Raw genomic sequence first — 27478 nt, forward strand, 5'->3', positions numbered from 1 at the left:
CTTCTTTCATAGTAATGACCATCTTTCTGTGTTTCTGTGTATAGCACATCCTTAAGTATCTTTTGTAAGGCTGGATGATTGGTGACAAATTCTTCAATTTCTGTTTGTTATGGAAAGTCTTTATTTCACCTTCATTAATAAATGAGAGCTTTGCAGGGTACAGTATTCTGGGTTTTTTTCTCTTATGTCTCTCCATTATCTTCTAGCCTCTAGTTTTTCTTTTTTCTTTCTTTCTTTTTTTTTTTTTTTTTTTTTTTTTTTTTGACAGGCAGAGTGGACAGTGAGAGAGTGAGACAGAGAGAAAGGTCTTCCTTTGCCGTTGGTTCACTCTTCAATGGCCGCCGTGACCAGTGCGCTGTGGCTGGCACACTGCGCTGATCTGAAGGCAGGAGCCAGGTGCTTCTCCTGGTCCCCCATGGGGTGCAGGGCCCAAGCACTTGGGCCATCCTCCACTGCACTCCCTGGCCACAGCAGAGAGCTGGCCTGGAAGAGGGGCAACCGGGACAGAATCCAGTGCCCCTACTGGGAGTAGAACCTAGTGTGCTGGTGCCGCAAGACGGAGGATTAGCCTAGTGAGCCGCGGCGCCAGCCAGCCTCTAGTTTTTCTAATGAGAATTCAGCTATGAGTCTAATTGGAGATCCTCTGAAAGTAACCTGGCATTTTTCTCATGAACATTTTAGAATCTTTTCTTTATGTTTTACTGTTGAAAGTTTGACTACAATGTGTCATGGTAAGGAGCTTTTCTGGTCATGTCTACAAGGAGTTCTAACTGCCTCGTGTACTTGGATGTTCCTTTCTTTCTCCAAATTAGGGAAGTTTTCTGTAATTATTTCACTGAATAGGCCTTCTAATCCATTCCTTCTTTCCACACCTTCAGGAACTCATAAAACTCATATGCTGGGTCATTTGATAGTATCCCATAAATATCGAAGAGTTTTAATTGTTCTAATTTCTTCTTTTTCCTTTTTTTTTTTTTTTTTTTTTTTTTTTGGTCTGACTGAAAAATTTCCAAAGATTTGTCTTCTAGTTTGGATAAGCTCTTTTTTGCCTCACCAGTTCTTTTGTTAAGGCTTTCTACCTTGTTTTTATTTGACACATTGAATTCTTCATTTGTAATGTTTCATATTGATTTCTCTTCAAAAATCTCAATTTTCTGGGAGAATTTTTCATTCATGTCATGTATGGATTTCTTTAATTCATGGATTTCTTCTCATTGCTTCTGAGTAATTCTAACTAATTGTTTGAATTCTGTTTCTGGCTTTTTATCAATATCTTCATCTTCATATTCTTATAAGGAAGTTTTGTTATGGTCCTTTAGGATGTTATGTTGTCTTCCTTATTTTTGTTTCCTCAATTTCGGCATTTGTTTTTAGGCATTTGTGGAAATATTTGTTGGTTTTTTTCCTCTGATAGCTTTTATGTATGAACTATGCCTCTGTGGCTTAGTAGGGTGTCTGCTGTTTCAGAGAGTAACCAGAAGTGTGTTCTGGATATGGCCAGGGAGCTCTGGTCAGTGCTCCAGGGTTGGGTGAGTATCTGGGTGACCCACAGTTTGGGTGTGGTAGATCTCTTTTTTAGCAGAAAGGAGAGTATGATCACTTCTGTTGGTGTAATTACACCCTCCCTCCTCTCTTCCAAGGTAATCAATGCCCAGTTGTTAGCCCATAGTGGGTGCAGTAGTCATTCATGCTGCTGTAAGAACCATGTAAAGGAGCTGTGCAGCCTTCAGTGTGAGAATGGATCCCATTGCAATGATCCATCCCAGGCAATCAGGGAGCTCTGAGCACGTGGAGTCACTTACTTGATTGCCCAGAGACCCACCTACTGTACCCTGTGCCCTCTTGTGGAGTCACAGAGTTCCCACAGCCTCAGCACACAAGACTCCCATAGTCACAGCTTGCAGAGGATCCACTCTGCCCCCACTAACCTGTCCCAACCACAGAGAAGCAGAGATGTTCCCAGAGCCAGCTGCCTCCGGGTGCTCCACCGTGGTGGTTTGAGTCCTGGAGCCTGTGATATGTTGAGAGTTTGGAGGCACCTCACAGTCCCATGTGGGTGCCCAACCCCCTGTCAATCTTCCCAGCCAGATTCAAAGTCAATGGAGGACGTGGATTTTGCCCTCTGCTAGAATCTCTGGATCACCCATGTGCACAAGAGCCGCCAGCTAAATGTTGCCTTCTCCCTGCAGGTTGCTGGGTGCTTGCACCTGAGCTGCTGCCTGTGGTACTGCTGACAAGATGGTGTCTTATCCCAGCCAGTTGCTTGGAGCATACACAAGAGCTTCTGCAGCTGCTGCTTATGCCCAAAGGTGGCACCTTCCCTCTGTCAGCTAGTTGTCAGGTGCCATTACTGGGGGGATGGGGTGAGAGAAATGTACCCTTATTTTTCACTGCGTCAGCAGGTACACTGTCCTCCTTTGGGCTCCAGGCCAGACTCATGCCACATTCTCCCTCTGGCTATATCACCAGTGGCACCAGCTGCTGCAGTCTCATCTCACCTCACTCTCCAAAGCTGGCGCTTTCTCCGGTTCTTGGCTGCTGGGGTTGTGTGTTGTATCTGTGTGCTGTGCATCTGCACCTTCCACACTGATCTGCAGTGTTCCTCTTTAGTCCATAGAATTTCCACTGCAATTTTCTCACTAACTCTCCCCTAAGAATGCTAGCTCCACTTCTGATTGCAGCTTCTTGCTAATGTGCATCCTGGGAGACAACAGGTAATAGCTCAACTACTAGGGTCCCTGCTGCCCATGTGGGAGACCTGGATTGTGTTCCAGGCTTCTGGCTTCAGCTCATTCTAGCCAAGAGCTCTTGTGGATATTTGGGGAGTGAAACAGCAGATGAAATATCTCTCTCTCTCTGTCTGCAAAAATACACAAATAAGAAATTAAAAAATAAAGTTAGTTGTAAATAAATATTTATGCTTTTGCCCTTAGTAAACATACAAAGCAAAAGAGAAAGAAAAGCAAAACAAAACTCATCTTTTTGCTTCCTCACTAAAATAATGGTATAATCCAAGTGGAATAAGGTCCCGGAGGAAAAGCAGACAAAGATCTGAAGATTTATTTAACGCAACTTCTCTTACTAATGTAGAATTAGCGACTAATTAGAGTAGAAAAAGCCTTTGGGATTTTCTGTTGTGTGTGTTTAGATGATGACATAGTTAACTGGATTTTTTTTTAAATAGGAAAAGTAGTGCTTTGGATAAAGTATTTAAGTATTCTTTTGTATTTTGGTATGTCATTATCATTATTTTTTTAATTGGAGAGGCAGGAAGACATAGAGAGAGCAAGTTTCCATCTGCTGATTCACTCTCCAAACATCCATGACAACCAGGGCTGGACCAAGGCTAACAGTGGGACCTGAGAACAGAATCCAGGTCTCTCATATGGGTGGCAGGAACCCAGTTACCTGAGCCTTTACTGCTGTTTCCCCAGCTCTGCAATATTAGGAAGCTAGAGTCAGGAACTGGAGCCGGATATGAAACCTCAGGGACTCAGGGGCCTTAACTGGCATCTTAACTGCTAGGTTAAACATTTGCCCCATATTGCATTAATGTTGAGGTCCTCTTGAAGAATATTTGGTACTTGTTTATACCCATTTCCTTAATAGCTGGTTTAGCTGATAATTGTATTTTAGAAGTGGAGGAATTTATCAAGTTTTCTGAATTGTGTTACCAATATTAAATTTATTCAGAGGCCCTTCATGTGTTTTTCTTTGAATAATTACGTATTTGAAAATCTTGGAAAATATACATAGAATGAAGAAGATGTGAAATCTCAGATACCTCAGATCTTCAATTTATAAAGAGAAAGAAAAATAAGATGGATTAGGAAAAATTTAAAAGAGGTTATAATTCATAATGATAATTTCATTTTTTGTTCTAAACCATTATAAGTACAAAAAAGCAAGGCTGGACTTTGGAATATTATCTATGTATATAGAAATAATAACTAGTATATAACATTTTATGTTTTAATAGAAAATATATTGATTTGAATTTTTTCTAGAGCACAGTCTAGAAGTTTTTTAAAATTGTACAAAATAACAGAAATCTTGATTCTGTAGTTTATCATTGACTTTTTTAAGATTTATTTATTTGGAAGTCAGAGTTACACAGAGAGGGAAGGAGAGGCAGTGAGAGAGAGAGACGAGAGAGAGAGAGAGAGAGAGAGAGAGAGAGAGAGATATCTTCTATCTGCTGGTTCACTCCCCAGATGGCCGCAATGGCCAGAGCTGTGCCGACCCAAAGGCAGGAGCCAGGATATTCCTCCGGGTCTCCCATGCAGGTGCAGGGACCCAAGGACTTGGGCCATCTTCTACTGCTGTCTCAGGCCACAGCAGAGAGCTGGACTGGAGGTGGAGCAACTGGGACTTGAACTGGTGCTGACATGGGATGCCAGCATTGCAGCTATGACTTTATTTGCTACACCTCAGCACCGGCCCCTATCGTTGACTTTTTTTTTTTTTCAATCATTGACTCTTGAATGATCAGAGTCATATTATTCACAGATTTTTTTCCTACCTATAACTGGAGCTAATACTTGCCACAAACCTGCTTTAAAGGTACATCATAGGATTAATTAGCATTGTAATGTAAATTTAAAAAAGAATCCCAAGAGAATTAATTAGTGTATTTGCAACATACTTTGGCAACTTTGAGGAAGAAGTTTCCTACAATCATGTAGTCGTGGATTTAGTCAAGCATATAAAGGATATTTCAGATTTTCACTTTGTTGACTGATTGAAAAGAATAAACTCATTTTCCAATTCATGTTGAATTAAAATCATGTTTTATCTAATTAAAAATTTAAATATATAATTAGAAACTCTTTGCTAAACCAAGATATCTTTTTTATATTTCTAGATTTTATTATAAAGGAATGGGAGCCAGTCCTTCCAGCAATATTGACAGGGGACTATTTAACTTTTCCACTAACAGGATCTAGAAATACTGAATAAATTGTTACAAGCATTTTTTTTTAAAAATGCATGTCTGGGCTCACAAAATAGCCAAGGAAATACCGAAGGGCTCAAAAAAGAGGGAACTGATTATCAGAGATTCAAGCACATAAACTAATGCAGAGATGGCCCTGAGGAGTTTGCTAGTCTCAAGCTTCAATGGTTGCCCAGGAAGAAGAGCCAGGAGAGAATGCCTTGGATTTGTATGAGTTGGAACTGAGAACCCTTTATAAATCCACAACTCTTGCAGAGTGATACCCCATGTGAAATGTAGACTAGGAAAAAAATCCTCATCCCTGATGCTGGTTTGACTGACAGCCCCATGATTAGACACTTGCAGTACTGGCTTTTGATTTTAGGGCATAAGGTTATTGCCTCTTTGCAGGGCCTTCAGTTTTTCTCTCTCTACCCTATTGTGGGTTCTTACAGGAGCCTCCTGGTAGGTCGTTGCCCTTTATTCTGCCTCCTATCATATTCTCTTTAGGAATCTTTGGAGGGGTGCCCATCTTCTCTGATGGATGTTCTCTCCCATTAAGCCTAACATAATGGTGAACAATCTCCAGTGCACTTCTTGTCTCTGATAGATCAGCCTCTGGCTTACAGTCACCCTTGGGACCTATATGGCAGCTGCCTGAACCTTTTGTTTCAGAGGCAGACCCAAGTAGCTGACTGCCGACTAGGCATCGCTGACCTAAGGTATTTTTTTTTTCTTGTTAAATATATAGATAGGATTAAGTGTCAAAGGGATCACATAAATAAGACCAAGTGTCTGGTAGTAACAATGGATAGAATTAAAAAGGAGAGAATTTTCCAACTTGGGAAGCAGTCCACACAGCAGACTCATAGAATGACAAATGCTGTAAACAGCATTCTGACCTCAGAATCAGCCCTTAATGCATTCAAATCTGAATGAAAAGCCCATGAGAGCATTTCATGCATGGAAAGCCAAGACATTATGCTTATGTAGATGCCAACCGTTAAGATTTTTCACAAGATGCTGCTTCATTGAATTTTACTGTATTTACATATGTAAGTATGCACAACAACTGTTGGAATCGCTTAGAGTAACAAGATTTTTATTTTCGAAAGTGATTTTGGAGAACTACAAGAAAAGAAGAGATTGGGGTCTTTAAGGACAGAAACTTAAAATATTTAAAATTTTTAATTTTTAATGCTTCAAGTAGTGTATCTAACTGTTTTCTTTCCTGGGACTTCAATTGCATGTGTGTTGGGCCTCCTTACTGTGTCCTTAGTCTGTTATTTTTATTCTCTATTTTCCAACACTTTGGTAGAAACATGTTGATTCCCAGAGTGATTTCTTCTAGAGAAGATTTTCATATACAGGTACCAAGCAAACTGTGATCATTGTAATCCATTTTTAAGGATTAAAGCCTACTATATTGTTTCTTCTGGAAATGTTCCTTGTGTGCTTGAAAAAAAGTGTATTCTGCACTTGTTGAATGCCAGTTAGATGTATTAGCTGTATATTGTTGTTTAAATGTTCTATATCCTTTCTGGTTTTTGGTCTTGTCTTTGTATCAGTTACTGAAAACTAGCTGTTCTGTCAATTGTCAGTTCTTGCTTCATGCATTTTGTGTCTCTTGTTGGGTGTGTATAAATATTCTTCATGTATTGACCCCTTTATCATTATGAAATCTTAGTTTAGTAATATTTCTTGTCATAATGTATATTTCCACTGATAGAGATATAATCACTCAGATTCTCTTGTGATTACTATTTGTATATTATATCTTTTTTCTGTCTTTTTATTTTTAATTTCTTAGTGTTTTTATTGTGGATAGCATATAGTGGTTTCTATTTCTATCCAGTTTGATAATCTTTGCGTTTAGTCCATTTACTTTTTTTTAAAAAAGCATTTTATTTATTTTGAGAGAAAAAGAGAGAGAGAGAGAGGAATGTACCATCCACTGGTACCAGAGCCAGGAGCCTGGAGCTTCATCTATGTCTCCCAGGAGGGTGACAAGGGCCCTAATACTTGGGCCATCTTCTGCTATTTTCCCAGGCACATTATCAGGGATCTGGATTGAAAGTAGAGCAATTGGGACTCAAACCAATGCCTATATGGGATGCCGACACTATAGGCAGCGACTTTACCCACTGCACCACAGCTTTGGCCCTCTATTTACTTTTAATATAGTTATAATATGGTTGGGTTTATAAATATTCATTTTGCTATTTTTTCTGTATATTTTGTATACTTTAGTTTTTAATTTTTAAATTTGTTCTATTTATTTGAAAGAGAGGCAGAGAGATCTCACATCTTCTGGTTTACTTTCCAAATGTTCACAATAGCCAAGACTGGCCCAGGTCAAAGCCATGAGTTGGGAATCCAAGTCTCCCACATGGGTGGCAAAGACTTGAATACTTGAGCTATCACCTGCTGCCTCCCAGGGTGTGCATTAGCAGGAAGCAGGAATCAGGAGTGGAGCTGGGATGTGGGTGTCTCAAACAGTAGCCTGACTGCTGCACCAAATGCCCATCAGTTTTATGTCTCTCCTTGTTCCTCTGTTCCTCATTTCCTTCTTTTTTATGGCCCAATATTTGTGGTTGCTATATAATTCCTTTTGGTTCTTGAAAAAAAATTTTTTTTAAATACAGTGATTGCTCAAAGGATTTTATTGTGCGTCGTAACTTCACACAGTATACTTCAGATTTCTACTCATGTGATTTTGTTAAAATATTGATCTTTTGCTCTATCCTAATTCCATTACTTCTCATAAACCCAGCATTACAGTGTTATAATTATTGCTTTACACTCTGGCCTCAGAATCAGCCCTTAAGGCATGTGGATCCGGCTGAAAAGCCCATGAGAGTATTTCAGGCATGGAAATCCAAGACACTCTGGCAAAAAAAAAAAAAAAAAAAAAAAAAAAAACCTAAATGAAAGATCTCCGCGAGTGGAAAGAACAGGTCATCAAAGAAGGAGGTACCTTCTTTGTCTGAAGGGAGGAGAGAACTTCCACTTTGACTATGACCTTGTCTAAATATGATCAGAGTCGGTGAACTCAAAAGGCTTCCATAGCCTTGGCAACTCATGACAAGAGCCTAGGGTGATTACTGATGCCATAAACAAGAGTGTCAATTTATTAATTAAGTCAACAACAGGAGTCACTGTGCACTTACTCCTCATGTAGGATCTCTGTCCTTAATGTGCTGTACATTGTGATTTAATGCTATAACTAGTACTCAAACAGTATTTTTCACTTTATGTTTCTATGTGGGTACAAACTGTTGAAATCTTTATTTAATGTATGCTAAACTGATCTTCTGTATATAAAGAGAATTGAAAATGAATCTTGATGTGAATAGAAGGGGAGAGGGAGCAGGAGAGGGGAGGGTTGCAGGTGGGAGGGAAGTTATGGGGGGGGAAGAAGCCATTGTAATCCATAAACTGTACTTTGGAAATTTATATTCATTAAATAAAAGTTAAAAAAAAGAAAAAAAATTGCTTTAATGGACTCTTATGTTTTAAAAGACATTAAGAGAGAAATGAGAAAATAGATTATTTATTTATTTAAAAGGCAGAGTTATAGAGAGGCAAAGGCAGAGAGAGCGAGAGAGAAAGAGAGGGAGGTCTTCCATCTGCTGGTTCACTTTCCAGATGCCCACAAATGCCGGAGCTGTGCCAATCTGAAGCCAGGATCCAGGAGCTTTTTCCACGTCTCCCACAGGAGTGCAGGGGCCCAAGGACTTGGGGCATCTTTTCTGTGTAGGGCCTCCTGCCTTCCCAGGCCATAGCAGAGAGCTGGTTCAGAAATGGAGCAGCTGGGACCTGAGCTGGAGCCCAAATGGGATGTCGACACCACAGGTGGTGGCTTTACCTGCTACGCCACAGTGCTGGTCCTTACATATCTTTTAGATATGCTCATACATTTGAACTTCTGGTACTCTTCATTTCTTCTTATGAATTTGAGTTACCATAAGATGTCATATCCTTGCAGTCTGAAGAACTTCCCTTGGTATTTTTCCTAAGCTGGGGCTGTAGTCTCCATTGTTCATGATGAGAAGTTACCTTCAAGTCATATAGCTTTCACTTGCATGTGATGACTCATTTTTTCTTTGTTTTCAAGATTTTTTCTGTCTTTAGACAGTTTAACTATTGTATGTCTGAGTGTGACTCTCCTTGTGTTTATCCTACTTGAGGTTTATTGCATTTCTTTGATGGCTAAGTTAATATTTTTCATCAAAATTGAAAAGTTTGACCATTGCTCCTGTTGGATATAGCAGACAATGATGTCAAAGCAGTTATTACATATGTATTCAAAGAACTAGAGGGAATAATGCTTAAACAACTACAAGAAATTATGACAAGGACTTTTGCCCTCCTTTTCCCTTCTGATACTGTCATTACCTATATTTTAGTTCACTTGGTGTCCCATAGATCTGTGAAGAATCTGTTCATTTTCTACACTCTTTTTCCTCCCTTTTGAATTATAGCAGCTCCCCCCCCATAACCTCCCTCCCACCTGCAACCATCCCATCTCCCACTTCCTCTCCCATCCCATTCTTTATCATGATTCATTTTCGATTGTCTTTATATACAGAAGATCAACTTAGTGTATACTAAGTAAAGATTTCAACAGACTGAACCCACAAAGACACACAAAGTATAGAGTATTGTTTGAGTAATAGTTTTACCATTAATTCTCATAGTAAAACACATTAAGGGCAGAGGTCATACATAGGGAGCAGTGACTTCCGTTGTTGATTTAACAATTGACACTCTTGTTTATGGCATCAGTAATCACCTGAGGCTCTTGTCATGAGTTGCCAAGGCTATGGAAGCCTCTTAAGTTCACCAACTCTGATCTTATTTAGACAAGGCCATTTTCAAAGTGGAAGTTCTCTCCTCCCTTCAGAGGAAGGTACTGCCTTCTTTGATGGCCTGTTCTTTCCACCGAGATCTCACTCACAGAGATCTTTCCTTTAGGTCATTTTTTTTTTTTTTTTTGCCACAATGTCTTGGCTTTCCATGCCTGTGAAACTCTCATGGGATTTTTAGCCAGATCTGAATGCCTTAAGGGCTGATTCTGAGGCCAGAGTGCTGTTTAGGGCTTTTGCCATTCTATGAGTGTGCTGTGTATCCTGCTTCCCATGTGGGATCATTCTCTCCTTTTTAATTCTATCAATTATTATTTTCAGGCACTGGTCTTATTTATGTAATCCCTTTGACACTTAATCCTATCTTTTTGATCAATTATGAACTTAAACTGATCACTTTAACAAGTAAGATGGCGTTGGTACGTGCCACCTTGATGGGATTGAATTGGAATCCCCTGGTATATTTCTAGTTCTACATTTAGGGGTAAGTCTGAGTGAGCATATCCCAAATTGTACATCTCCTCCCTCTCTTATTCCCACTCTTATATTTAACAGGGATCACTTTTCAGTTAAATTTAAACACCTAAGAATAATTGTGTGTTAATTAAAGAGTTCAACAATGGTATTAAGTAGAACAACAACAACAAAAAAACACAAAAAGGAATAAAATAGTAAGTTGTTCCTCGACAGTCAGGGCAAGGGCTGATCAAGTCATTGTTTCTCATAGTGCCAATTTCACTTCAACAGGTTTCCTTTTAGGTGCTCAGTTAGTTGTCACCGATCAGGAAGAACATATGATATTTGTCCCTTTGGGACTGGCTTATTTCACTCAGCATGATGTTTTCCAGATTCCTCCCTCTTGTTGCAAATGACCAGATTTCATTGCTTTTTACTGCTGTATAGTATTCTGGCCAGGCAGAGTTAGATAGTGAGACAGAGACAGAGAGAGTTATAGACAATGAGAGAGAGACAGAAAGAGAGGTCTTCCTTCTGTTGGTTCACTCCCCTAATAGCCGCTGCACCGATCTGAAGCCAGGATCTGGGTACTTCCTCCCAGCCTCCCATGTGAGTGCAGGGACCCAAGCACTTGGGCCATCCTCCTCTGCCCTCCTGGGCCACAGCAGAGAGCTGGAATGGAAGAGGAGCAACCAGGACTAGTACCTGGCGCCCCAACTGGGACTAGAACCTGGGGTGCCATCATTGCAGTCAGGGGATTAGCCAAGTGAGCCATGGCGCCGGCCAATCCCAATTGTTAAGTCTGGCTTTGACTGCCTGTGCCTCTGGGGTCTTTTCCAAGAAGTCTTTACCTGTGCCTATATCCTGCAGAGTTTCTCTGATGTTCTCTAATAATTTGATGGTGTCGGTCATAGATTTAGATCTTTAATCCATGTTGAGTGGATTTTTGTCCAACTGTAGATTTTCATGAACATTATTTCCTGGTTTATTGTTTGCTTTTGATGAAATTCCAGTCATTTTAGATGACTCTTATTGACAGTTTTTTTTCCAGTTATATATTTGTTTTTGCAGAGATTGCCAAACTTTTCATCCTATCATACTGCTAATAGTCTTCTTTGTTCTTTTTGGTGTTTCTAAAAATGCTTCTAGTTTTTCAAATAAAATATCTATAAAATATTGCATAAAAAACATATGATTTTAAATTCCATTGTAAATTTATTTTTATGACATTATAATTACAGTGAACCAGAACTTCAAACTCTTTATTTTGCAGATTTCAAGTGCCACTTATAAAGACAGGAATGAGGAATACAAAAGACAATTTACACATCTACCTGATACAGAGAAGCTGATAGCAGGTAAAAAAAAGACAAACATTTACAGAAAGTAACCATTTTATTGCCTTATTATCATGATAGAACTGGTGAGTGACATATACTGTATATATATATAGAGAAACTATATATATATAGTATATAAACTATATATATAGTGTGTATATATATATATATATATATATATATACTGTTTAAGCCTTTGTGCCAGGCAGCAAATGATTTTCAAGATAAATAACATCTTACAATCAGACAATGTAAAACTACATTGTAATTTGGGGAGGACTGATTTCTGACTTATGAGAATGTTAAGTACTAACTAAGAAAATAGCAGTGAGCAGAAATGATTTGCCCCATTTTTTACTGTTGCTCTTTTCATAATTTTGGAGGGAAAACAAAATTGATATTCAATATGTATTAACTGGCCTCAGAAAAATATACTCTTTAACACATGTACTCATAGAATAATTTGATAAAATGTCCTAGGGCTAAATCATTATTCTAATTCTTTGCTAGATTTTTTTGAGATAGACTTTAAAAGTGAAAATTAAATTATTTTCTTACAAAATTACTATATTTATTTATTTATTTATTTTTCCCAAAGAAAAATTTTATTGTATTTATTTTTATTTTTATTATTATATTTTATTTATTTCCCCTCCAAAGAAACCTTTTATTTGAGGAATACAGACTTCATGCATTTCATAAGTACAACTTTAGGAATATAGTGTTTCTTTCCACCATACCTGCCCTCCCACCCACTCTCCCACCATTCCTCCTCCTCCCTCTCCCATTCCCAGTCCCATTCTCCACTAAGATCCATTTTCGATTAACTTCATACACAGAAGATCAGCTCTATACTAAGGAAAAAGTTCAACAATTTGTACGAAAACAACAATAAAACTGTTCCTCAACAGTCAAGAAAAGGGCTGTTCAAAGTCATTGCATCTTGATGTTAATTTCACTTTTTTTTTAGAAATTTAATTAACTTTATTTATTTATTTATTTTTGACAGTCAGAGTGGACAGTGGGAGAGAGAGAGAGACAGAGAGAAAGGTCTTCCTTTGCCGTTGGTTCACCCTTCAATGGCCGCCGTGGCCAGCGCGCTGTGGCCGGCACATCGCGCTGATCTGAAGGCAGGAGCCAGGTGCTTCTCCTGGTCTCCCATGGGGTGCAGGGCCCAAGGACTTGGGCCATCCTCCACTGCACTCCTGGGCCATAGCAGAGAGCTGGCCTGGAAGAGGGGCAACTGGGACAGAATCCGGCGCCCCGAACGGGACTAGAACCTGGTGTGCCAGCGCCACAGGTGGAGGATTAGCCTATTGAGCCGCAGCACCAGCCGATACCTAATTAACTTTAAAGAAGCACCCAAGAATGAAAAATTTTTTGCGAGCACTTATACATAATTTTAATACAACTCTTTGAGGACAGAGGTCCTGTGTGGGAAGTTAGTGCACAGTGACTCTTGTTGTTAATTTAACAATTAGCACTCTTATGTATGATGTTAGTGATCACCCAAGGCTCTTGACATGAGCCACCTAGGCTATGGAAGCCTTTTGAATCCATGAACTCCATCAGTATTTAGACAAGGCTATAAGTAAAATGGAAGTTCCCTCTTCCCTTTAGAGAAAAGTACCTCCTTCTTTGATGACCACTTCTTTCCACGGGGGTCTCACCCACTGAGGTCCTTCATGTAGGATATTTTTTGCCACAGTTTCTTGGCTTCCCATGTCTGAAGTGCTCTCATAGGCTTTTCAGCCAGACCAGAATGCCTTAATGGCTGATTCTGAGGTCAGAGTGCCATTTAAAGCAGTTCTCATTTCATGGGTCTGCTATGTGGATTGCTTCCCATGTTGGAGCAATCACTCATTTTTAATTCTATCTATTATTATTACAAGACACTCAATCCTATCCATATGATAACTTTAACACTTGATGGTATTTTTACCACCCAGCCCTTTATTTATTTTTAAAGATTTATTTTATTTATTTTTACAGAGGGGGAGTGACAGAGGGAGAGGGACATCTTCCATCCTCTGGTTCCCTCCCCAAATGGTCACTACTGGTGGGCCTGTGTCAGACTAAAGCCAGGAGCCTGAAACTCCATCTGGGTCTGCCACATGGGTACAGGGGTCCATGTACTTGGACCGTATTCTGCTGCTTTCCTAGGTGCATTAACAGGGAGCTGGATCAGAAGTGGAGCTGCTAGGGATTCAAACTGGTGCTCATATGGGATGCTGGCACAGCCAGAGGCTTAATCTGTTGCACCAAACCCTGGGCCCAAAAGTACTTTTTTTTTTTTTTAAAGATTTATTTATTTATTTGCAAGTCAGAGTTACACAGAGGAGAGACAGAGAGAGAGAGAGAGAGGTCTTCCATCTGATAGTTCACTCCCCAATTGGCCGCAACGGCCAGAGCTGTGCTGATCTGAAGCCAGGAGCCAGGAGCCAGGAGCCAGGAGCCAGGAGCCAGGAGCTAGGAGCCAGGAGCTTTTTCCGGGTCTCCTACACGGGTTCTTACTCTGTGATAGCTTGTTAGATGTTTAAAAAATAGATCTTTTTCTCATGTATTGAAAATGTTTCTTGCTAGTCTGTCACTTGAGATCAAGGACTTTCCATGAAAGCCTTTCTAAATGCATCATTCTCATCATTGCCTTCCTAAAGGAAATTGATCCACTTAAACCGTGACACTTCCTCGTTATAAAACATTACAGAGGCAGGAGTTTTGCACAACTGTTAACTCACTTTTTGGGACCTTTGCATCCCATATTGGAATGCCTGATTCAAGTCCTCCTTCCTCTGCCTCTGATCTAGCTTCTTGCTAATGTGCACCCTGGTAGGTAGCAGATGATGGCTTGAGTACCTGAACCCCTGCCACCTGCATGGGAGACTCAGATCAAGTTTTTGGCTTCTGTCTTTGACCTTGCCCAGCCCTGGTTGTTGCAGGCATGTGGGGAGTGAATCTGTGGATGGAAGAACTCTTATTGGCCTATTTCTCTCTCTCTGCCTTTCAAATAAAATAAAAAAAAAATCATGGAAAATAGAATTCAAAGATAAATCATAAAAGAATTATAGCTATAAAGAAAAATATAAATAAAAAATGAAAATCATAGGTGATCCTTCTACCTATAAATAATTTTGATTAATATTTTGTGGCTAACTTTTCAGATGTTTTCTAGGATGTATATTTGCTTTCAAAAATTTACATTTTTGTATTTTTTTCTGCCACTGTAAACCTGTTAAAGGTAGAAAATTTGGAAAATATGGATATTTACAAATTGAAAATTAAAACCACTTGTAACAATTGAACCATCCAGAAATATATCAACAATACTCATAGCTATGTACATTTTAAAAATACACAATTTGGGCCGGCGCCGCGGCTCACTAGGCTAATCCTCCGCCTTGTGGCGCAGGCCCACCGGGTTCTAGTCCCGGTCGAGGCGCCAGATTCTGTCCCAGTTGCCCCTCTTCCAGGCCAGCTCTCTGCTGTGGCCAGGGAGTGCAGTGGAGGATGGCCCAAGTCCTTGGGCCCTGCAGCTGCATGGGAGACCAGGATAAGTACCTGGCTCCTGCCATCGGATCAGCGCGGTGCGCTGGCCACAGTGCGCCGGCTGCAGCAGCCATAGGAGGGTGAACCAATGGCCAAGGAAGACCTTTCTCTCTGTCTCTCTCTCACTGTCCACTCTGCCTGTCAAAAAAAAGAAAATACACAATTTGGATCATTCTATTCAAATGAATTTAAGCTCGAGTAACCACATATTAGGTCTCTGTTTTATGAAACTTAATTTAACCTTTTTAAAACATTTTACTATTAGTATAAATGTACAATATTGTACTTTACAATATAGTTACTTCAGTAAGTACTTACTGAGAAATCCTTTTGTGCCAGACACCATGTTGTTTTTGAAGAGCTTAGAGCCTGGTGGTGTAGAACAGATGCACAAATTATTATGACTCAGGATGACATGGGCAATATTAACAAAGAATGGAAATAGTATTGAGGAAAATACAACTTACCATCTTGGAGGAAGATAATTATTTTAATTTTTGGCATATTGAGTCCAAGAGTCCAGGGCAAGATATCTATGTGTGTGTGTGTGTGTGTGTGTGTGTGTGTGTGTATAAAAATCTTGAAATAAAGTTTTAAGATAGGGGCCGGTGCTGTGGCCTAGTGGGTAAAGCCGCTGCTGCAGTGCCAGCATATTACATGGGCTCCATCTTGAGACCTGGCTGCTCCACTTCCAATCCAGCTCCCTGATAATTGCCTGGGAAAGCAGCAGAAGATGGCCCAAGTTCTTGGGCTCTTGCACCCACTTGGGAGACTTGGACAAAACTCCTGGCTCCTGCTTCAAAATGGGCCAGCTCCGGCTGTTACAGCCGTTTGGTAAGTGAACCAGAGGATGGAAGATCTCTTTCTCTCTCTGCCTCTGCCTCTCTGTAACTCTGCCTTTCATACATAAATACATAAATCTTAAAAAAAGGATTTCAGATATATCACAGTAGTCTTCTAACTAACTGATCCCTCCCCAGTGTTGCATGCCTTTGTCTATTGTCTGAATTGTAGCTATACTGGTTTTCGAAAAATGCAAATCTGATCCAGTTAAATCCTCATGGATGATACTCCAAATGACCTTAGAATTAGATTTGATTTCCTGGCTGGCGCCGCGGCTCAATAGGCTAATCCTCCACCTAGCGGCGCTGGCACACTGGGTTCTAGTCCCGGTCGAGGTGCCGGATTCTTTCCCGGTTGCCCCTCTTCCAGGCCAGCTCTCTGCTATGGCCCGGGAAGGCAGTGGAGGATGGCCCAAGTGCTTGGGCCCTGCACCCCATGGGAGACCAGGAGAAGCACCTGGCTCCTGCCTTCGGATCAGCGCAGTGCGCCGGTCGCAGCGCGCCAGCCGTGGCGGCCATTGGAGGGTGAACCAACGGCAAAATAGGAAGACCTTTCTCTCTGTCTCTCTCTCTCTCACTGTCCGCTCTGCCTGTCTAAAAAAAAAAAAAAAAAGATTTGATTTCCTGAGAAAGCTTTTCATATATGTTTAGTATCCTCTCCCAGTTTATTTTTCATCATGTTATCTTCAACCTTGCTCTTCTGAAGTCTGAATTCTGTAGATATGTCATTCCTTTCTACTTCTAGGATTTTTTACTTTATTTTTCCTACAGCTGTTTTTGCTGTTCTGTACCTGGCTATCTTTTGTTTATACTTTAAGACTCAAATATCACCCGTGTAGGGAAGCTTTTACTTGTAAATTTGACAAGATTTTGTTCAAGTCTGATATTAAGCTACTTCCAATCAGAATAACAATGATAATTATTATTGAAATGTTCGCTAGTAAATAACCATAGCCTCAAGCTCTCCAGATGACTCCTCATGTCCAGTCTGTCATGGCCTTTCTCCTAGGATACCTAGGGCCTTTCCATGACCAGCCCCTAGAGGATTTATATTTGACATACCAAAGAGCTTAAAGTACTCTGATGCAACATTGTCGTCAGTTCCCAATGTTGTTATATTTTTTGAAGCTTTATTTATTTATTTGAAAGACTGAGTTGGAGAGAGAGAAGAAGGAGAGGGAGAGGGAGAGGGTGGGAGGGAGACAGAGAGAGAGAGAGATAATTTCCATCCACTGGTTCACTCCTTAAATGTCTGAGATTGTCAGGGTTGGGCCAAGCCAAAGACAATAACCAGGAACTTCATCTAGGTCTCTCACATGAGTGGCAGGGATCCAAGTACTTGAGCCATCCTCAAATGCTTTCCCAAGGCACATTAGGAGGGAGGCAGCTGGAGCTGCCAGGACTGAAACCAGTGCTCTGATATGGAATGCTGATGTTAAACACTGTGGAATAACCTTTCGCACCACAACTCTGGCTCCTTCAAATGATGTTATTTTAAGTATCACCTCTAGATAGATGTCCTTGCTATGTGTCCATTAAGTGCCTTGTACTGTCTTCTTTCATAAATTTACAGAACTATTATCTGTATTTTTTGTTTTTGTAACTCTGACACCTATGTCCGTATTGGACTTCTAATACTACTCAGTGATTTGAATGGATGCTTGATAGGTAGTTCAATGAATGATTGAATAATGGATGTTATCATCCTTTAAAATTAGGAGAATGGATGAGCTCACCCATGGACAACATGTAGAATTAATAGAACAGTATAAAAGGAATTACGACATCAGTGGAAGAGGAGAATTCAGTAAAAGATTTGGAAGTAATGGTTAAAGAGTGTGTAAAGGTCTAAAAGGAAGGAATACCACAGTATTCAAGGGTAATGAGTTGTAAGGATAAGGAATTGGACGGCAGAGGAAATGCAAGAAGTAAAAATAACAATTTGTGGAGTGCAGCCAAAATAGTACACAGAGGAAAATGTATAGTATTAAAATATATATATTGGGAAACAAAAAAGAGGAAAATAAGTAACCTAAGCTTACATCTCACAAAATTGTAGAAAGAAGGAGAAATTAAACCAAAAGCAAGCAGAAATAAATAAATTTATTTAAAACAGTGAAAATAAGCAAAATCAATGAGATCGGCTGATTTTTTGTGAACAACAGTGATTAACTTGATAAAGTGTGATTTGCAGGTATGGTGGGAAGAATCGCTATGTTCCTAAAGTTGTATTTATGAGATGCATGAAGTTTGTATACCTTAAATAAAAGGTTTCTGGGGGGAAAAAAGAGAAAAGTATAGTTATAGATTATCAATATCAGGAATGAAAGACAGTTCATCACTACTGATGACATGAGCATTAAAATGTTAATAAGAAAATATTACATACAAATCTATGTCCATAAATTCAATAAACTAACAAAATGGAGCAACTCCTTGAAAGGTATTGAAACTCACACAGAAAGAAACAGATAGCTTGAAAATACACTCTAGAGATGCTTCTCAACTTAGGAGAGGTTTATGTCCCAGTAACCCCATCTTAAGTTTAAAATATTTTAAGTCAGGGGCAGGTGTTTGCCATAGAAATTAAACAGCTGGTTGGGACACCCACATCCCATCTTGGAGTGCCAGCTTTGAGTCTTTTTTTTTTTTTTTTTTTTTTTTTTTTGACAGGCAGAGTGGACAGTGAGAGAGAGAGACAGAGAGAAAGGTCTTCCTTTTGCCGTTGGTTCACTCTCCAATGGCCACCGCTGCAGCCGGCGCACCGCGCTGATCCTGGCAGGAGCCAGGAGCCAGGTGCTTTTTTCCTGGTCTCCCATGGGGTGCAGGGCCCAAGCACCTGGGCCATCCTCCACTGCACTCCCTGGCCATAGCAGAGAGCTGGCCTGGAAGAGGGGCAACCGGGACAGAATCCGGCGCCCCAACCGGGACTAGAACCCGGTGTGCCAGCGCCGCAAGGTGGAGGATTAGCCTATTGAGCCACGGCGCCGGCTCAGCTTTGAGTCTTGAAACTGTGATTCCAGTTCCTGATAATGTGCACTATGGGAGACAGCAGTAATGGTTCAGATGGTTGGGTCTTAATTCTCTGCTCCAGCCCCAGCCATTGCAGTCATTTGGGGAATTAACTAGTGGATAATAGCATATGCTCCTTCTGTCTCTCACTCTTTGTCCCTCTTCCTCTCCATCTCAAAATAAATACATAAATGTTTAGAAGTTATCTTTTTTTTAAAGATTTATTTATTTATTTGAAAGTCAGAGTTACACAGAGAAGTAGAGAGAGAGAGAGAGGTCTTGCATCCGATGGTTCACTCCCCAATTGACTACAACGGCTAGAGCTGCGCCAATCCGAAGCCAGGAGCCAAGAGCTTCTTCCGGGTCTCCCATGCGGGTGCAGGAGACCAAGGACTTGGGCCATCCTCCATTGCTTTCCCAGGCCATAGAAGAGAGCTGGATCAGAAGTCGAGCAACCAGGCCTCGAACTGGTGCCCATATGGGATACCAGTGCTTCAGGCCAGGGCGTTAACGCGCCATAGCACTGGCCCCTAGAAGTTATGTTTTGTTGCCAGCATTGTGTCATAGTTGGTTAAGCTGCCTCCTGCAATGCCAGCACCCCATAGGAGTGCCAATTCCAGTCCCAGCTGTTGCACTTCCATTCCAACTCTATGCTAATTTGCCTGGGAAAGCAACAGAAGATGCTCCAAGTGTTTGGGCCACTTCTACCCCTGTGGGAGACCTGGATAGACTTCCAGGATCCTGGCTTTGTTGCGTCCGTTTTGGGAGTGAACCAGTAGATGGAAGATCTCTCTCTCTCTCTCCCTGTGTAACTCTTCCTTTCACATAAATAAATTTTTTTAAGTTATTTTTTGGGGCAGGCACTGTGGCGTAGTGGGTTAAGCCCTATGATGCTGGCTTCCCACATGGGCACTGGTTCGTGTCCTGGCTGCTCCACTTCTGATCCAGCTCCTTGCTAATGGCCTGGGAAAAGGAGTGGAATATGACCCAAGTGTTTGGGCCCCTGCCACCCACATGGAAGACCTGGATGAAGCTTCTGGCTCCTGGCTTCAGTCTGGCCCAGCCCTGGTCATTGTGGCATTCTGGGGAGTGAACCAGATGGTGGAACATATCTCCTTGTCTCTGTGTCTCCCTCTTTCTCTCTAACTCTGATTTTCAAATAAATAAAATAAAATCTTTTAAAAGTTCTTTTAAAAAAAATAAAAACATTTTAAATTAAAATTTCACTTAGTACCCCTGACATACTGGACATCATAGCCTAGTCACACAGTGTACAGTAGATTCCCAGTTGTTTACCCTTGTGATCACATGGGCTCAGTGTTACTCTCTAGCATCACAAGAGCGTATCTGTTGCATATTGATATCCTGGGAAAAGATAAAAACTCAAAGTACAGTTTCCACTGAATGCTATATTTTGGCACAATCATACAAAGTTAAAAAATTATAAGTTGAACCATTGGAAGTGTATATCTGCTTACTAAAGAAATTGAGTTTGTATGGGTCCAGCATTTGGCACAGCAGGTTAAGCCATGGCCTGAGATGCTGGCATTCTGTAGACTCACTGGTTTGAGTCTCAGCTGCCCACTTTTGATCTAGCTCCCTGCTAATGTTCCTGGGAAAGCACCAGAGATAGCCTGAGTGCTTGGGTCCCTGCCACCCACGTGGAAGACCTGGATGGAATTCCTGGCTCCTGCATTCAGCTGGGTTTATCCCCAGCTATTGTGTCCATTTTGGGAGCGAATCAATGGGTGGAAGATGTCCCTCTCTCTCCCTCTCTTTCTGTCATTCTGCCTTTCAAATAAACAAATAAACCTTTTAAAAAATTGAATTTGTAGTTAAAACCCTTTCAAAAAATAAAACTCTGGGTATGGAAGTATTCAGTGGTGAATCTACTAAACTTTTTTTTTTTTTAAAGATTTTTATTTATTTGAGAGGTAGAGTTACAGACGGTGAGAGGGAGAGGCAGAGAGAAAGGTCTTCCTTCCGTTGCTTCACTCCCCAGATGGCCACAACGGCTGGAACTGCACAGATCCAAAGCCAGGAGCCAGGTGCTTCTTAGTCTCCCATGCAGGTGCAGGGGCCAAAGCACTTGGGTCCTCTTCTACTGCTTTTTCAGGCCATAGCAGAGAGCTGGAATGGAAGAGGAGTAGCTAGGACTAGAACCGGCACTCATAAGGGATGCTGGCATCTCAGGTGGAGGATTAACCTGCTGCGCCATGGTGCCAGTCCCTATACTAAACTTTTAAGAAGAAAATAACACATCTCTTTTAGAAAGTAAGAAAGATCGCATCCTGTCTCATTTTATGAAGGTAATATTACTGTAATATCCAAATCAGACAAAGGCAGTATAAGGGGAAAGAAAACCTACAGGCAAAGACCTTTCATGAACACAGACATGAAAAATCTAAACAAAATATTAGCAAATAAAATTCAGCAATATATTAAAAGGATAATGGATTATGTGGTTGTTCATTCCTGAAATTCAAGACTGATTCAACCCTCAGAAATCAGTCAATCTAATTTACCATATTAAAGATTAAATATGAAACACCATGTAATCATCTCAATAGATACAGAGAAAGCATTTGACATCCATTCATGAAAAAAACCTCAATAAGGAAACAATAGAAAGTAACTTCTTCAGCCCTCTTTAAGTTACCTATTAAAATTCTACAGCTGATGTTATACTTTATGATAAGAGAGTAAATGCATTATACTTAAATTTACGAGCAAAGAAAAGATGGCTTCTGTTGCCATTCTGCTCAGAGTTATACTACTGGAAGTTTTTTGTGAAGTGTTATTTCTTTATTTATTTGAAAGGTAAAGTGATAGGGCAGACAAGAGACATATCTTCCATCCCCTGGTTCACTCCCCAAGTGTCCACAACAGGTAGAGTTGGGCCAGGCTGAAGTCAGGGGCCTGGAACTCCATCCAGAACTTCTGCATGGGTGGTGGGGATGCAAGCACTTAGTCTCATCTGCTGCATTCCCAGATACTTTGGCAGGAAGCTGGATTGGAAGCAGAGGCGCTGGGACTTGAACCAGCACTATAATATGGGATGTGGGGCTCTGAAGCAGAGGTATAACCTGTTGTGTCGTGACACCCATCACTGAACTACTAGAAAAAAATTTTTTAACATTTATTTATTTGAAAGGCAGAGTTATAGAGAGGGAGCGGCAGAGGAAGAGATAGAGATAGAGATAGAGATGGAGAGAGAGAGAGAGAGAGAGAGAGAGAGATAGAGATGGAGTGAGAGAGAGAGAGAGAGAGAGATGGAGATGGAAATGGAGAGAGAGAGAGAGAGAGAGAGAGAGAGAGAGAATCTTCCATCCATTGGTTCACTTCCCAAATGTCCACAGTGGCCAGGGCTGTGCCAGGCTGATGCCAAGAGCCAGGAGTTTCACCCACGTGGCTGCAGGGGCCCAAGCAGCCATCGTCCACTGCTTTCCCAGGCACATTAGCAGGGAGATGGATCAGAAGTGGAGCATCTAGGCTTTAAACCAGCACCCATGTGGGATGCTGGCACTGCATCAGCAGCTTTACATTTATACCACAGCCCCAGCCTCTAGAATTTTTAAGTGGAATAAGTGAGGTAAGATTAGAAAAGGAAATGAAAGACATATAAATTGGAGAAAAAGAAAAAATAACTTTCTTGTCAGAAGACATGATTTTTCAGATGAAAAATATCTCAGGTACTTTACAAAAAAGCAAGGTCACAGTTTTGAAGTTTTATTTAAACAAGCAGTGATATTTCCATGTACCACCAGTGAAAAATTAGAATTTGAAGAAAATATACCATTTATATCAGGACCTCCCCAAAATGAAATATATAGGTATCAATCTGATATATGTATATGAGTAGGTTTTTTATACTGAAAACTGTAAAACACTGGTGAAAGAAGCAAAAGTGTTGGGACAAGTAGGCAAGTATTTACAACTTATTTTGTTTTTTGTAATTTTTATTTTTGTTTTATTTGAAACTGAGAGAGAGAGATAGACATGTGGAGAGAGATCTTTTGTCTGCTAATTCACTCCTAATTGCCCACAACAGCCAGGGCTAGCCATTCTGAAGCCAGGAGCCAGGAACTCCATCCTGGTCTCCCATGTGGATGGCAGGGACCCAAATACTTGAGCCATCATTTGCTCCCTGCTAGAATGTACATTGGCAAGAAGTTGGTTTGGAAGCAGAGAAGTTGAGACTTGAACCAAGCACTGCAATGTGAGATGTGGATATTCCATTCAATGACTTAACCTCTATGCCACATGCCTTCCCCTAAACCTAAATTTAAAATGCAAAAGTATAAAATTTCTAGATGAATACCATGTATTTTTCTATAGGAAATCTCTCTGGTCTTGGGTTTGGTGATGAATTTTTAGATGTAACAGTAATAGCTGCATTCTTTTTTTTTTTTTTTTTTTTTTTTGACAGGCAGAGTGGACAGTGAGAGAGAGACAGAGAGAGAGAAAGGTCTTCCTTTGCCGCTGGTTCACCCTCCAATGGCCGCCGCTGCAGCCGGCGCACCGCGCTGATCCGATGGCAGGAGCCAGGAGCCAGGTGCTTTTCCTGGTCTCCCATGGGGTGCAGGGCCCAAGCACCTGGGCCATCCTCCACTGCACTCCCTGGCCATAGCAGAGAGCTGGCCTGGAAGAGGGGCAACCGGGACAGAATCCGGCGCCCCAACCGGGACTAGAACCCGGTGTGCCGGCGCCGCAAGGTGGAGGATTAGCCTATTGAGCCACGGCGCCGGCTCAATAGCTGCATTCTTAAAAGAACAAATTGACAAGTTGGACCGTATAAAATTTAAGGTTTTTTTTTCCTATGCAAAAGATAGTGGTAAGAGAATGAAAATAAAAGCCATATCTGGGAGAAAATTTGTTATAATCACATATCTGATTTTTTAAAAAATCCAGAATATAACTATCCTTAAAAGTCAACATAATAATAGAATAACTTCATTGTAAAAATGAGCCAACAAGTTAAGGAAGAGGGTATATGGATGGTAAATAGGCATATGCAAAGATACTCAGCATCAGCTGTCACAGGGAATCCAAATTAAAAATCCAATTAAATAAACTACACACCCTCTAGATATTGCTAACATTGAACAAAGTCCTGATAACACCAAATAGTGACGATAATGCAAAGCCACGGGAAGTCTCATCCACTAGTGGTGGGAATGCAACATGAAGCAGCTACTGTGGATGCAGATTGGAAATAGAGATATTCAACAGGTGAATTCACAAACTGGTACATCCATACAATAAAATACTGTCCAGCAATAAAAAGGTACAAGCTATTGCTAAACACAATAACAGACAACCCAAATGCATCTTTCTAAGTGAAAAAAGCAAAACATCCAAATTTATATATGATTACATTTATATGATATCTTGGAAAAGGCATGGCGATGGAAAACAGATTTGTGGTTGCTGTGGTGTAAAGGGGAGAATGGCTGAGCAGGGGGGATTATTAGGGTGATGGAATGGTTCCATATGATACTTTGTTGGTAGTTCCATAACTCTGTGAATGTATCAAACCTTACAGAAGGACATTTGTTGCTTAAAAGTTTAAAAATCTGGGCCGGCGCCGCGGCTCACTAGGCTAATCCTCCGCCTAGCGGCGCCGGCACACCGGGTTCTAGTCCCGGTCGGGGCGCCGGATTCTGTCCCGGTTGCCCCTCTTCCAGGCCAGCCCTCTGCTGTGGCCAGGGAGTGCAGTGGAGGATGGCCCAGGTGCTTGGGCCCTGCACCCCATGGGAGACCAGGAAAAGCACCTGGCTCCTGGCTCCTGCCATCGGATCAGCGCGGTGCGCCGGCCGCAGCGCGCCAGCCGTGGCGGCCATTGGAGGGTGAACCAACGGCAAAGGAAGACCTTTCTCTCTGTCTCTCTCTCTCACTGTCCACTCTGCCTGTCAAAAAAAAAAAATAAATAAATAAATTAAAAAAAAAGTTTAAAAATCTAAGATATCAGATCTAAAGATAGAAAACAAATTATGGCAAATGAAACTGACTATTAAAAGTGAGTAATATAGGGGCAGCCAGTTAAGCTGCCTGTCGCTCCCCCTCTTCGTGGAGGAACAACACTAAACCCTGCCTAGGCTTCATATCCGAGTCACGGCACCATTATGTCGCTCCCCCTCTTCGTGGAGGAACGACACAGGACCCTGCGCTGTTCTTTCGTCTGCTCGGCCCTCCCCGGGTTTGCGGCTGGTTCTTCCCGGGTTGGCTACTATCCCTTCCACCTCCGTGGAAGGGCAGTTCCCCCTGGCCACATTCCCCACTTCCGCAGGGGAGCGGCACACCACCGGCCGGCTTTCTCGGGGGCTGCACGGGTGTTCCTTCAGATAGATGTTCCCCATAGATGTTCCTGGTGCATGCCGTCTCTCTCCTCCTTTATAGTCCTCCTCCGCCAATCCTAACTCGGCTGCCCACACGCCGAGTACGCTGCTCTCCTCCAATCAGGAGCAGGTCCTACAGTTTATTGGTTGAACTGGAGGCAGCTGTGCGGAAGCTGTTTACTTCTCTCCCAGCGCCATATTGTGGGAGAGCAGATGCATAGAATAAGTCTTAATTCCAGTAACTCAGTCTAGTCCGGGTTGCTCCCCACAGCTGCCACTTGCAATGCCAGCATCCCGTATTGGAGTTCTGGCTGCTCTATTTCTGATCCTACTCCCTGCTAATGTACCTGGGAAAGCAGCAAAGGATGGCACAAGTACTTGAGCCCCTGCTCCCACAAGGGAGATCAAGAAGAAGCTCCTGGCTCCTGACTTCCATCTGGCCCTGCCTCAGCCATTGTGGCCATATGGAGAGTGAACCAGAGTGTGGACTATCTCTCTCTCCCTCTCTCTGTATAACTCTGCCTTTTGAATAAATAAAATGAATCTTTAACAAAAAAGAATCTATAATCCTTCAAATTTTATTTGTCAAAGTCTACCCAAAAAAGCCATATGTCAAGACATTTTTAGATAATTTTATTCAACTTTCAAAGAACAGATGGTCCCTAATTATGCAAAAGAAAAACAGTAAAAACATCCTAATTTTTTGGAGTTATTTATTTTAACCTTGAAATAAGTTAGGGCTGAGTGGCAAGGGTGTGGGGTATGGTTGGAGAACAAGCATGTATGCCAAGAAAACATGAATTAAACTCAAAGAGTCATGATTGTCCTTTTATATTAGGAAGGACTGAACTGATTAAACAGATGGAGTAGGTTGCTTCTGTATGCATTTACCTGTGTTTTCCCCAAAGAATTCTGTCCTCTCTGTGAGAGAAGGTGGAAAGGAAGTATGCTCTCTGGAAAATTTTCACTTTGCAGAGAGGAGGAGGAGGCAGATTGGTATTTCCAACCCCAACCTTAAGCCAAAATGAGACCTTTACCCTGGGACACTAACATTTACACTTGCAGCTGTAGCCTCTCCTAGGTGTATGTCCCGTAGCTAGCGTTTTTCTTCCATTAGAGCTTGGGGATAAATGTTGCCCTTGTTTGGAAGAGATGGTAACCACTACCAGTGAGCCCACACCTGATGCCTCTCCCTCTTCGAACCATCCTTCTGTGTACCTACTGATGCTTAGTGTTTAAATGTGGGAAGAATCTCAGATGAAGCTTTCTGCCATTTGTTTTTTGACCAGAAGCTCCCTCCACACCCTACATTACTAATTGGTATATTTACTTAGTATCTTCCAAAGATTTCTCAGAACTTTCAGTTTGCTAATGTATACCCATTTTCTTAAAGCGAGGAAATAAGGGTGTATTATTGTGTAAGGGATATAATTCAATGAATACAACATTTATAAATACCTATGTAACTAATAATCTGGCATCCACACTTTTTTATAGCTTGTGTATGTGTATGTATGTTTGAGAGAAAACACATGGAATTTGACTTTCTGTGTCTGTCTTATTTCACTTAGTGTAGTGATCTTCACTTCCATCCTTTTAGTTGAAAATGTCAGAATTTCATTGTTTTTTTGTGGCTGAGTAATATTCCAACATATATAAACCCTATTTTCTGTTTCAAGTCATCAGTTAATGAATATCTAAGTTGATTCTTTGTTATTGTGAATTGGTAGTATACCCATTTTTATACTCACTCCTCGTGAATGAATTTAATTACTTATACATCCTCTCTGTTATCTCAAAAAACTTTTGAAGATGGAAAGGGAAATAAATACCTGCATAGTAACTCTCCTAACTTGAACCAGAAGTTCTATGGACTTAATTTTTACTAAAATTACAGTCTTTATGCTTCTAAACTTGTTTATCCCTCTGAAAGTGATTAGCTTGTAGGAATATATGGTTTTTTTCAGTTACTTCATTGCTCAAAAGAATTTTTAAACTTCTCTGATTACCTGAGTGAGCAAGGTAGATGGACAGTGTTATGTTGGGGAAATATAATTAAATATAGAATCTCTTACCCAGAAGGCCTTGCCAAAAAAGTAGAAGGAAAATAAGCTGTTTTATTATTGATTAAGCATTAGACTCA

At 41.0% G+C, this 27478-nt stretch overlaps 1 protein-coding gene across 3 annotated transcripts in view; it reads left to right on the forward strand.

Moving 5' to 3' along the window:
- Positions 1-27478, forward strand: part of GRAMD1C (GRAM domain containing 1C) — a 135816-nt gene that overhangs the window by 21089 nt on the left and 87249 nt on the right. For all 3 annotated transcript variants that reach the window (XR_011387879.1, XM_008266922.4, XM_002716687.5), the window contains exon 3: positions 11531-11615. Coding sequence is in view for 2 of the 3 variants with exons in the window: in XM_008266922.4 (XP_008265144.2) it covers positions 11531-11615 (85 nt within the window). In the remaining variant the exon portion in view is untranslated. The remainder of the gene's footprint in view (positions 1-11530; positions 11616-27478) is intronic.

The sequence above is a fragment of the Oryctolagus cuniculus genome, chromosome 4, assembly GCF_964237555.1.
Source record: "Oryctolagus cuniculus chromosome 4, mOryCun1.1, whole genome shotgun sequence".
Taxonomy (NCBI): domain Eukaryota; kingdom Metazoa; phylum Chordata; class Mammalia; order Lagomorpha; family Leporidae; genus Oryctolagus; species Oryctolagus cuniculus.